Here is a 12,593-nt window from a genome sequence, read left to right as displayed (position 1 = left end):
GGGGGTGGTGTAAGTGAGTTATTATAAGGGACAGCATGACTTGCTGTGTATCACGTTTCCCAGAAATAGTTTAATTCGAAATTTGTCATCCTGCTCGAAACAGGCTGCTGTTACATAACGTATACACAGTGAGCACTGCGGGAAAGATCACGTTGGTGGGGCGGGAACGGTGGAGGTGACGGTGACTGTGACTGCCAACAGTGCGGCAGGGCGTGTGCGGCCCAGGAAGCGATCATTGGTCATCGGCATGAAAGACAGTCAGATCTGTTGGTATGGGGAGGTGGTTAAGGCTTGCAGGGGGTAACCAGGGCAGAGGGGAGTTTGGAACTTATGAAGTCGGGTTCCAGGGTGACTGAGTCTACGAGACCCGAGAGGCCCGATGTGATGGGATGGCAGCAGAACCACTGAGCTTCCTCACTGTGTCACGCAGGGGATGACATGGCGTCAAAGTTTGTGCACTGAGGTGCTGTGCGTGTGTCACACGAGCTGTTGTTCTGGCAGAACGTGAAGTAGCTTTGCTGTCAGTCTGAGGTGGGAACAGTCTCTCTGTTCTGACATAAGAATTGTGCAACATGCCTGCAAAAACTATTGAATGAAAACATTTTATTTGCTATTTGTACTAGTGCATAGGAATTCTTTCATTTTTCATATATCCCCTCTCACTCTGCTTTTTTAAGACACACACACACACACACACACAGACACACATATAAAGAGAGGAGAGAGAAGCTGGGGGTCTGAGTGCAGGGTCAGCCCTGGTGCCCAGTGGAGACTCTGGCGAGGATAGAATTTGAAGCTGCAACTTTCTGATCAGTCACAAAGGCCTAATCCACACACTGCCCCTTTGAATGATCGTCATTGTACTGTATAGTGACATAGTGTAACCTCATTCCTGCAGATTTCTGAATCCCTCTGCATCTGAAAGGAGCCTTTTGCTTTAGTGCTATGAAATTCTGACCTGACTGACAGCGCTGCTGTTTTCAAGCCGGCCATAAAGCCATGGGCAGGATGCAGGGAGATCCATGCCAGCTCTCACCAAGGGCACCGACGCCTGACCTGAGAATTTCTGCGTCTTCATCGGCTCCCGATTTAGAATTGCAATTCCTGACTCATCTCACCAATGAAGTTCTAGACAGACCTGGGGACACCCGCCTGGCTGGGTGCGATGAGGAGAACGTGTGACGTATATAAGCCTCACACCATGGAAGACATAGGTGGCGTTGGATGGGTGGGTCGATTCCTGTCGTCTCCTGTAAAAAAAAATGCCGCAACTGAATCAGGGATTGTGTAAAATGGATGGATGGTTATTACTCTGTTTACAATCACACTTGTCAGATTTAATTGCTTAAAATGGGACAATCTTCATGTCGTCGTATGATTTTGTCTGCTGGTTTGCTTGACCTTACCTTAAGGGATATGACAGAATTTAAAACTGGGTAAAATGTCAATGTTTGTGGTGGTAGTGACAGAGAAAGAGGCGTGTTTCTGTTCGCCCCCGGCCTCAGGGTAGCGTTCTAGAACTGGTGCTCGCTGATGTTACTGCATCAAGCTCTCTGAGGTGGTCCAGGGTTTGTGACCCAACCTTCTCTCCATCGATCAGAATCAGATCTGTAGGAGTTACAGTTGCAGCGGGTTACTCAGCATTTTTGGTAGGTACAAGGGTGGATTAATTGCCCCAGTAAAAAAAGAAAGTTCAGCACCCCCTGCCCCACCCCCCAGATGTTTCAAAAACTAAATGAATAACTAGTGAGTGAAGTCAGATTGTCGCTAGCTATATCTGGTTAGCAGAACATGTTACTTAATATTTAGTGCAGTTACTGACCGTGGCTAACAAACCTCAGGGGTGCACGCAATGCAGGATTCGAGTTGTGATGAACACCGGCGCGGGCAGCATAGGTGTCGAGTGGCTCGGTAAGGTTCGGCACATTCCGTAAGTCCCTGCAGCTTTGCATGCCCCAGAAGCTCGAGATCTCGCCTCCCCGCCCGTTGCCTCCTGACCTAAATCGTCGAAATTAATATAGAAGCGAATATGAAATGAGAATGTGACAGGCTTGAGGACGATGCGTGTTGCTGCGGGCATGACTCTGTGTGCTGGTTTCCTGCCCGCCCTCCTGCCCGCCTTCCAGCCCGCTGTGTTTATCTGTGGGGGGGGGGCTCCCTTTCTCTTACTGGCACCGTAAATCTTTCATTCCTCCATTTCTAGTTCTCAGAGCGCTTCTCCCAAGCGGCCCGCGATGGATCAGAGCGTTGGGCTGAAGGGCGAGATTTACGGCTGTGTACGGACGATCCCAACGCGTGCTTCTCGGAAGCGTGTCCCCAGTGTCGTCCCGGTGGAACCAGCTTACGTCACCGTAATATGCATCTGGCCTGAATAACTGGGTGGAGAGCGGAGTGCTGGGAGGCGGCGTGAGACGTGGTGCTGCTGTACGCAGTGCCCTCTGCGTCACCCGCGTTGCTGCAGTACAGATCCCTGTAGTGTAAAGCACCAGTGACAGGTCACACGCCATTATGCGATGGTGCGACTTCAAGGCCTGAAGCCTTGATTGACTGAGCTTCAGATGCTCATATTGTCAGTTCCCAATTAGGAATATGGCATCATTTATGATCAAAATTATAATAAAATTTGAATCAAGTACAATCGCTCCTCATATACTGACTTGGTTAGTGACCATTCAGAAATAGGACCGTAATAAACTCATTTGCGACCAATGTGTGCACTTATCGACCTGGAACTTGGTCATTAAATGAGGAGTGGCTGTAATATACTTTGAAGAGCTGAGCTATCGCTGGATTAGGCTCTTCTCAGCTAATCCTGCCAATATGATTTTTACAGACCAGATTTGCTGTATATTTACCTTATATTTCAGCATCATCTTCAGTGCTGTTAATTTCACACATGGCTTTGTCTGATTTGTCTAGAACTCAGAAGGAATTTTATTAAAGGCATTTGGTATGAGAAACGGGCTTTAATATATGGTTCGCTGGTGTTCAGGTCCAGTGTTCTTTATGAGCAAAGTCCTCTTGAGAGATTTCTTATTCGCAGTGAGATGCATTTCGGCTTTGAGGCTTTCGGGGATGGTGTTTCTCAGTGCCTGAATTTGCAGTTAATTCATGGTGATCTGCAGGACAGAGTGAAGCGACCCAGAGCCGTTCGGTGGCTGGCCGGTGGTCTGTCGCTCCTTCCAGCGAGACACTGTGTTCTGCCCTTTGCTACCTCTCTCTATGTAGCTTTGGTAATGGATTCGGGTCTGTACCCCTGTGTGCCCATTTGGGGGCTCGGCTGGTCGGTGCAGTAGGCTCACATCTAAAGGACTGTGAGTTTAATTTGGCCCCCAGACTTTGCATTTGGTGATGTGGAGGTAAAGTTCCTCTCCTTGGAGGTTTGGGGAGACACTGACTGTAGATGAGGTCCTGATGGATGACCAGGCTTCTGGGCACCTTTGGGCTCTCACTCCTCTTTGAACTTCTTGTCGGCCATTAATCCTGCTGTGTGTTTAACAGAAAGAGCCACCCATCCATCCATCCATCCACCCATCCATCCACTCATCCATCCATCCACTCATCCATCCATCCATCCATCCATCCATCCACCCATGCATCCATAAACACTTATTGAGCAAAGGGACGTGTTGCAATGGCTTCCATCTCTTTGCACATTTTTTTTGCTTTATTTTTCCCCTCTCCTTCAGGACTGCGACACACAAACATCCCCGTCAGTCTCTTGCTTTTTCATTCCTCCCATTATAACGCCCCGAAGCTGTTCTTCCACAGTGTATGTTCTACACCCCAACGTGGTTTGAAGATTCACTTCCCGTGGATATCAAACCTCATCCCCGTGCTTCTTAGCTGGGCTCTCTCCGCATTGCAAGATGCGTGCCGTGTGTCATACATGTCCGGCTACATACGTGCACTGCGGAGGCTGATTCGGGTCCCGCCGGACAGACGAGGCTGCCTGGTGCCCCCAGCGCCCTGAATGACCCGTCATTCCGGCCCCACCCCCTAACCACTGTGTTACTGGAATTGGAACCGCTGTTTTCATCGTCTTGCCTATTTGTCACTGGGCAAAGCGATATGAATAAACTAGCATGTAAGATAAACATGGAAAATACCAAATGTAAAATTCCCTACACTACATCACTGTTGTGGCTTTTATCTGTCATGCACACCTGATGATCTTTAAACTACTTATATCACGGTTTCCCAATCCTCTTGGGGACCAGCAAGACAGTCCATGTTTTTGGTTCCTCCCAGCTACCAACAGGGAGCAAAAACTTGGACTGTCTGGGCGGAAGCTGGACATGGATTGTCTGTGGATCCTCAAGAACTGGATTGGGAAACACTGCCTTATTGTAGCAGCAATTGCATAGAGGCTGTTGGCTCTGTGGATTGAATCCTTGTTGTTTGGTTTAATACCAAACTAACGCCGTATCTCACTTTTGCTGCCCTGTGTATCAGCTAGAGGCGGCCAGTGGACAACAGTGGTTTCCATCCTCCATCTGTGTAGCTTCTTCACAAGAGACCCGTGAAATGCGTGTGACTGTGTCTCTTCGCAAAACCCAGATTCATAATGTCCACTAGGTGACGCTAGTGTTTTTGGTCTGTGCAGGAGAGATGTACAGCATCTGTATCAAATTTTTCAAAATGATAGTATCGTACCATTTGAAATTTTTGGTGTCTGATACGATACCAACTCCAGAGTGATAATTGGAGGTGCTGTCAGTTATGCTCCCAAGGACACGCCTCCTGGGGCACACCCCCTCTCAAAGACATGCCTCCTGAGGGCATTCCACTGGAGTACATGCCCCTCTCAAGAACACGCCCCCTGAGGACGTTCCTCTGGAGTACATGCCCCTCTCAAGAACACGCCCCCTGAGGACGTTCCTCTGGAGTACATGCCCCTCTCAAGAACACGCCCCCTGAGGACGTTCCTCTGGAGTACATGCCCCTCTCAAGAACACGCCCCCTGAGGACGTTCCTCTGGAGTACATGCCCCTCTCAAGAACACGCCCCCTGAGGACGTTCCTCTGGAGTACATGCCCCTCTGAAGGACACGCCCCCTGAGGACGTTCCTCTGGAGAACATGCCCCTCTCAAGAACACGCCCCCTGAGGACGTTCCTCTGGAGTACATGCCCCTCTCAAGAACACGCCCCCTGAGGACGTTCCTCTGGAGAACATGCCCCTCTCAAGAACACGCCCCCTGAGGACGTTCCTCTGGAGAACATGCCCCTCTCAAGAACACGCCCCCTGAGGACGTTCCTCTGGAGTACATGCCCCTCTCAAGGACACGCCCCCTGAGGACGTTCCTCTGGAGTACATGCCCCTCTGAAGGACACGCCCCCTGAGGACGTTCCTCTGGAGAACATGCCCCCCTGAAGGACACGCCCCCTGAGGACGTTCCTCTGGAGTACATGCCCCTCTCAAGAACACGCCCCCTGAGGACGTTCCTCTGGAGTACATGCCCCTCTCAAAGACACGCCCCCTGAGGACGTTCCTCTGGAGTACATGCCCCTCTCAAGGACACGCCTCCTGAGGGCATTCTTCTGGAAGCATGCCCCCTTTTGGGGGATACATCTTCCAAGGTCATGCCTCCCAGCTGGGTTTCACAGTGGGCCGTGCCCCGCCAATGGCAGCCGGTCTCAGGCTCCTGTCCCTTCTCACCTGTGCCCCCTGACTTGCTCCGGCTGCCTGTGATTTTGCTCCAGTATTATTTCCAGCTGAGGATCAGTGTCTGACCTGTCAGTTCTTCCTGACGATGGAAGTGTTTGCAATATGGCCACTGTGATTTTTTTGGGTAAAGAATAGGCAGGACTTCACTGTGGCTTTATGGGCCAAACCAGCCCAAAAGATGAACATTGATGGAATAGAGGAAGCAGGTGTGATGTGAGGGTCTCCTGCTCAGAGCTGTGTGTCTCCCTGACAGAAGGTACGTCTCAGGTTCTGGTGCGGTCTTGCAGGTCCCCGCTGGTGTGCGTCCCTGCTCCTTCACTCCTCTCTCCTCCTTCCTTTCATGTAAATCACTCCATGTTTTGGGGCTGAAGCATTAGCAGTGTTTGGGAAGCGGTGCGAGGCTGCCGTGCATCAGGACACGGACTTAATCGGGGGAGGGGGGCCTCCTCTCATGCAATCGGGCCCCCTTGTGGCTTTGCCTCTCTTCTGTAAGGTGTGCTGCCGAGTCTCGTCCAGAGAAGACATGCTATTGGCTGTGCTGTATCATGTGACTCCTGCCGTTCCCTTAGAGACAGCTGTGATGTAGAGTGTTAAGATGCTCATTCAGTAGAGCTCGATTCGGGAGGTGGTTTGGCACACGGCTCCGAAGCTTGTTCACGTTCTGCCTCTGCGTGAGACGAGGTGAGCTCCTTCTCTCGCTCCCTCCCTCTCTCTTTCTCTCTCCCTCTCTCTCCCCCTATCCGCCTCTTTTCCAACGCCCTTATTCCGTCGCTCTGCATTCTTCAGCTCCTCCTTTGAGGTTCAGTGAGCGTCTGTCTGGGCTTGTGTGACCCGTGGAGCTCGCAGAGCCTCCCGTTCAGCTTCCGCTTGCAGGTACGAGCCGCCGGGGAGCCAATCACCCGCCTGCTGAGTGTACGCGGGGGGACAGGTACCCGCTGTGGGTCTCTCGTGGTCCGATTCGGCAAAAATAGGGCATCGGAGAACCGTGAACGAGGGTCAAAAAGCGGCAGTTAGATTGGGCTCCATATTTACAGGAAACCCTTTGCGGGAGGGGGAGCAGACTTTAAGAGGGAGCTTTCGCTGTGCGGGACGTCGTCTCTGATCACTGAACGGATCCACAACGATCCTGAACCTGGACGCTCGGTCTGGTCATTCCTCGCATCCCGTTTGGGGTTTGAGTTCTGTCAAGAGCAGCACTTTGTCGAAGGACTGAATTTCTTTCGACTTTTGGGGGGGGGGGGGGGGGGGTTTATCTAGCTGAAATTAGCGGTATGCAGGAGGCAGGCATCTCGGCACACACCGCCGGGGGGGGGGGAGGTTCAGGCACCCTCTGTCCCCCCAGCTCAGCAACCGGACCAAGGGCAAATGGCTTGTTTATTTGGCAGCCAGACTCCAGTGTGTGGGAAAGTGGCTGTTCATTCGGCCGTAATTCATCACTCACTACATAACGAGCCCTCCCTCCTCGCTGCTTTCAATGTTTTGTTGTTCTTCTCCTCCATCTCCTGAATAATCAAATTTCAGTCTCAATATTGGTTACCGTTTATCTTCCTGCTGTTGTACATATTCTGAATAAACTCTTAACGGAATGATTCTGATATTCAGTTTTTCCCATATTTAAGCCTGTAGTTTTTCCCTCACCTCTGAGGCGTGTGCTGTCTCAAAGACAAGGGAGACCCAGCTTCATGGGTCTGACGGTCCATTAACCCAACGTCTCTGTTTCAGGCCCCCCCGTCCCCTGGCTGGCAACATGAATGATACGATGGTGATGTCGTCCGGGGCTCCCACTCCTACCAAAAGGTCAGTTGTCTTACCGTGGACTTTGGCGATGTGTACGCCAGCACGTGTGTCTCGGAAGAACTGCTCTATGGTGTACATCTGTGTGTGCGTGTGTGGAATGCGAACGAAAAAACTTACGAAGGACAGCGACTCTGAGCGTCACTAGACAAATTGTTACACACGTATTGCACCTGTAATGTGCACATGAGCAGGTTAGAGTTGGTGGTAAGCAGCAGATTGAGGCATGTGGAGTCTGCCTGCAGGGTTAGGGTTAACGGCAGATTGATGAGGGATGTGCAGACTGCAGGGTTAGGCTTGACAGCAGATTGATGAGGGATGGGTGGACTGCCTGCCGGGTTAGGCTTGACAGCAGATTGATGAGGGATGGGAAGACTGCCTGCCGGGTTAGGCTTAACGGCAGATTGATGAGGGATGTGCAGACTGCAGGGTTAGGCTTAACGGCAGATTGATGAGGGATGGGTGGACTGCCTGCCGGGTTAGGCTTAACGGCAGATTGATGAGGGATGGGTGGACTGCCTGCCGGGTTAGGCTTAACGGCAGATTGATGAGGGATGTGCAGACTGCAGGGTTAGGGTTAACGGCAGATTGATGAGGGATGTGCAGACTGCCTGCCGGGTTAGGCTTAACAGCAGATTGATGAGGGATGTGCAGACTGCAGGGTTAGGCTTAACGGCAGATTGATGAGGGATGGTGGACTGCCTGCCGGGTTAGGCTTAACAGCAGATTGATGAGGGATGTGCAGACTGCCTGCCGGGTTAGGCTTAACGGCAGATTGATGAGGGATGTGCAGACTGCAGGGTTAGGGTTAACGGCAGATTGATGAGGGATGTGCAGACTGCCTGCCGGGTTAGGCTTAACGGCAGATTGATGAGGGATGTGCAGACTGCCTGCCGGGTTAGGCTTAACAGCAGATTGATGAGGGATGTGCAGACTTCCTGTAGGGTGTGTAACAGGAATGTATGCCACAAATTTTAAATCATCACAGAAATGAAAACTGTACACTTATATCTGACTGTTGGCTCTCTGCAGAGGTTTCTCTGGGCAACACCCCAGAACATTCTATTACACCCAAGAATGTTCTTTAACATGGCACTGCCTTCATTCGTCTGGTCTCCTGTAGCCTGCTTAATCTTATGGGTTTTGAGCTGTCCAGCAAAGCGCCGCAAAACATTGGCTGTTATCACCCCCTACAGGAGAGAAAGGTGTGTAACCTGAGTGTGTAAATGTGTAATCGGCGTGCTCTTCTTTCCCAAGAGGTATCTCTGAGTGTCATTAAGCAGGTCTGGGCCTGGTCGCCCGCGCCCGCCCGTGTAGGGTGCAGTGGCTTGTCATTTAAATGACGGCCTTGATGCTACTTTTAGCCGGAAATGTCCCACTGTCTTGCGGCACCCAAACTGGCCCCCTGTTAAGTTTCTCGTCCGGCTGGCCTCTGTCAGTCAGAAGACCCAGAGCAACCCTGTGAGCGCCCCCGAATGGATCATCAGCAAATCAAGAGCTGCTGAATTGTAGCTCAAAACTCTTGTTATGTCGGTACCCACACTGAAGAGTGCAGGGGTGGTCAGGGCAGAACGTCGTCGTCTGGATGGACCTGGAAGCCAGATTGTTTTATTTGTCATATGCAAGTTAGCACAGGGTCAGCATTATAATGAAATGTGATTGACGAGAGTAGACAAGTCTCACCACAATATAGCAGAAAGAAATAACAATATAAAGTTAAACTTGTAAAACAAAAAAAAAAATATGTAACCACTGGCATGTACTGAGGTGGGGGGGGGGACAACGTTATTGCACATGAAATAAAGTGACAAGAGTGAACAGCAGTACAATTGTCAGTGATTTAAGGTGGCAGTTAACAGTATTGCTCAGAGTAAGAGTTTTTTTACTTTTATTTTTTATAAAAATAAAAATGAAGTGCAAAGTGTACCTGAGTCTGTATTGTATAGGACAGTTTGTGTGTGCATCCAGTGAAGTGTGGTGTGTGTGTTCAAGTGTTGTAGTTGAGGTGTCGAATGGCTTGATGATAAAAACTATTTTTTAGTCTTGTAGTCCGAGCAGACAGACTCCTGTATCGTCTGCCGGACGGTAACGAGGAGAACAGCTGTCGTGCTGGATGGCCGTGGTCCTTGATGATGCTGTGTGCTTTACGGAGGCACCGCTGGAGATGAATGTCCTGAATAGCAGGGAGACTCATGCCTGTGATGTACTCTGCCGCCTTCACCACTCTCTGTAGTGATTTCCGGCCGCTGGCAGAGCAATCCGCAAGTGATTCTGAAAGAGCACGAAGGAAGATGTTAAGATGACGTGTAACCGTGCAGCATTTGGTCATTAAAGTTCAGAGAAGTCTGCTGTTTTTCCGTGAGAACACAGCACACCAAGACCGTGCTGGAATGTTCCAGCACAGAGACGCCGAGCAGATTTACCGTAACCTAAATGTGTCGTCTTTGTATGGATGTTTTTAAATCTTTCTGACTCTTTCAGCAACGTAAGAATCCGTTTAGGGTTATAGGGAGCTCTCTCGTGGACCTGGTTCCCGACTCCTGAGTTCCTGGGCTGTCTTGACCAGGGACTTTTGAAGCTCCAGGCCACTTTCGTGAGATGCTTTCACACCACATAACAGGAACTGGGACCTTCATGCTAAATAAGCATGGAAGACGCAAAAAGTTTGTAAATTACGCTCTACACATATAATTCAAAGCTACACTGCCACCCCAAAACAGTGGAGGATGAACAATTTTATTGGGGTTTTTTTTTAGCAACCAATCCCCCCAATAACTATCAAAACACTCTTTTATTTATATGACCCACAACATGTTTATAATTCATTATTAAATCTGGCCAGTAGATCGATCTTTCGTTTTCACAATAAAAAAAAATTATGTAATATTATCCCACTAATAAGCGCTGGCAAGTTTCACCGCTTACACCAGCGATGTTAGACAAAAGTGTTTTGGTTAGCAATCGAATTTCCCGAGGCAGAAATATGGAGACGCAAGCGAAAAGGTATTCATTGATGCATTAAATGTAACTGCAATACAAAAATAATGCCATCTGCTCAATTTTGGCTCCACCATTTATATCTTCTTTCCCAACTTTTTTGCATAACTTTCAACTTAGCGCCTGTGCTTGTGGTCAAACTAGTCAGCAAGTTTATTGCTATAAGGTCCTCCCCAGCAGTTCATGTTCAAACAAAAAGTACCTTCTCTGGAGTAGGTACTAAAAAAGAGTTCTGGAACTGCCTCCCAGGAGCTATAGTTGGTCGAGTTCCTGAGGTGAATGGTTCTGGTTCCTGCGGTGTGAAAGCACCCATATTCACACATCCATCTCTCTGAATGTGAGACCGTGACCCCCCACTTGGGCCTGTCTAGGTGCTGCTCATGCTTTGCTCCTCTCAGTCTCACTCCCCTCTCATTGTTTATCCAAACACCTTTCTGTGCACCGTGTCTACAATTCCATCCTGCCTCCTTTGTTCTTTGACTTTCTTATGTTTCCCATAGTGCGTATTCTGGTCCGGCAAACTCTCCCCGGCCTGTCCCAGGTGATCTGTCTGGCAGCAGAACCTTGTGATTTCAGTCTCTTTATGACTCAGTTTGTAAAAGTGAACAGAAGAACTATAGTGGTATCTTCAGTGCAGCATGTGGCTTAAAGGCTGGGGAATTAATCACCGAGAGTGAATCGGATCCCCAGAGCTCTCCTGATTCCCCGTGTGACACTTGCATTACCGTTCTCTGAAAATGCGTCCTCCCTGTACCTACAGTTACTCTCTGTTCTATGTACAGGACAGTTTGTTGGTGATGCTGACGACTCCCCGTTACATGTGTATAAAGCCCTGCAGGATGGAGGTATCACACTGAGGCTCTACTCCCAGAGACCAGCATGCCACTAAAAGCAGGTTCCATCTCTATGAAGCCCTAACCAGAAACGGCATCTTTGGGTTCCCGATAGGACTGGCTGAGAGACTCCATTATGAGCCGGAACCAGCTGTAATTAATTTTCAAGATTAACCTTTAATGTAGTTTTTTTCAGTAATATTTTCTGACAACTGCTATGTGATTGGGAAGTCAAGACTTTCTGAGTGAAATAGACATGAATACATCCTTCCGGATCATTCTGCTTGATAGATTAGGCCATTTATCAGGACTTATAAGAGGGTTTAGATGTTCTGCCAGGACCCTGGCTGATTTACATGCTTTTATGCGTTATATTCTGTACTATCCTGTTCATTTGGAAAAGGGGTAAATTTGAAGTACATCAGTTCTCTGTTAAAAGAATGATGCCGGTTTTAAAGCTGAGGTGATACTGACCGGAGTGTCCTGGACGTGTTCCAGTCAGACTTCCGTGGGATATCCATTAGCGATCGGCCGCTTTAAATGGAAGCTAAGTGGCGTAAGATGGAGGAAGCGCTGACGTTTTTGTCCGGCCCCAGTAACTGTGTGTCGGGTCACAGAGAGTGGATCCGTGCCACTGGACTCTTCGGCCCAGTTTCAGCAGAAAGCCCTTCAGCCGTATTGCCATCCCGGGCTTTTAGTCTGAAGCTTTTCTCTCTCAAGGTAAACTATTAAATTTGGAGATGACAGCAGAGTGTGTTTTTTGAGCACACCCTGATTGCCGTTCTTCATCTGTCCGTAATTGAGCTGAAGTTCTCCGTCGTTATTCCGGTAATGGGCTCTTAAAGCTTCCATGTGGATTTCGAGCATCCTGCCGCAGGGAAAGTGGGTGTGAATTAGATCTGAGTGCTTGACCTGCTTGGGTCTGCACTGCTTCTGCAGCAGCATGGACAACACTGACGTCTAGCCCGCCTCCAGTGAGTCTGAGCACCAGTGCGGATGAGAGAGGCGTTTCCCCCAACGACCACACATGTGCTGCAACCTTATCCACTGCTTCCAGTTCCTCCTCTTATAAATGCTCGTCTTATAACTGGTGTTAGTCGCCAGATTTTTTTTCCACGACACTCTGCCTGTCTTGGACCTTGGAAACGTATGATCTGGCCAACAGGCCATGTAGCCTGTGACACTGTGCCTGTGATCAGAGGTTTTGTAAGTTTAATAATTATTCAGGCATTGTTTTCTGTTCCTATTATAGTTTCAGCTGTCAGAGAAACAAAGGACTGATAAACATAAAGTAAAATTAG

The 12,593-nt window shown here is 49.3% G+C and overlaps 1 protein-coding gene across 7 annotated transcripts in view; it reads left to right on the top strand.

The window, feature by feature from the left end:
• dtnba (dystrobrevin, beta a) overlaps positions 1 to 12,593 on the top strand; it is a 62,795-nt gene that overhangs the window by 33,660 nt on the left and 16,542 nt on the right. For all 7 annotated transcript variants that reach the window (XM_023826562.2, XM_023826561.2, XM_023826564.2 and 4 more), the window contains one exon: positions 7,391 to 7,465. In XM_023826562.2, the coding sequence (XP_023682330.1) occupies positions 7,391 to 7,465 (75 nt within the window). The remainder of the gene's footprint in view (positions 1 to 7,390; positions 7,466 to 12,593) is intronic.

This window comes from Paramormyrops kingsleyae, chromosome 19 (assembly GCF_048594095.1).
Source record: "Paramormyrops kingsleyae isolate MSU_618 chromosome 19, PKINGS_0.4, whole genome shotgun sequence".
NCBI lineage: Eukaryota > Metazoa > Chordata > Actinopteri > Osteoglossiformes > Mormyridae > Paramormyrops > Paramormyrops kingsleyae.
Note: the sequence above shows the minus strand (reverse complement) of the source record. Positions and strands in the feature narration are given on the sequence as shown.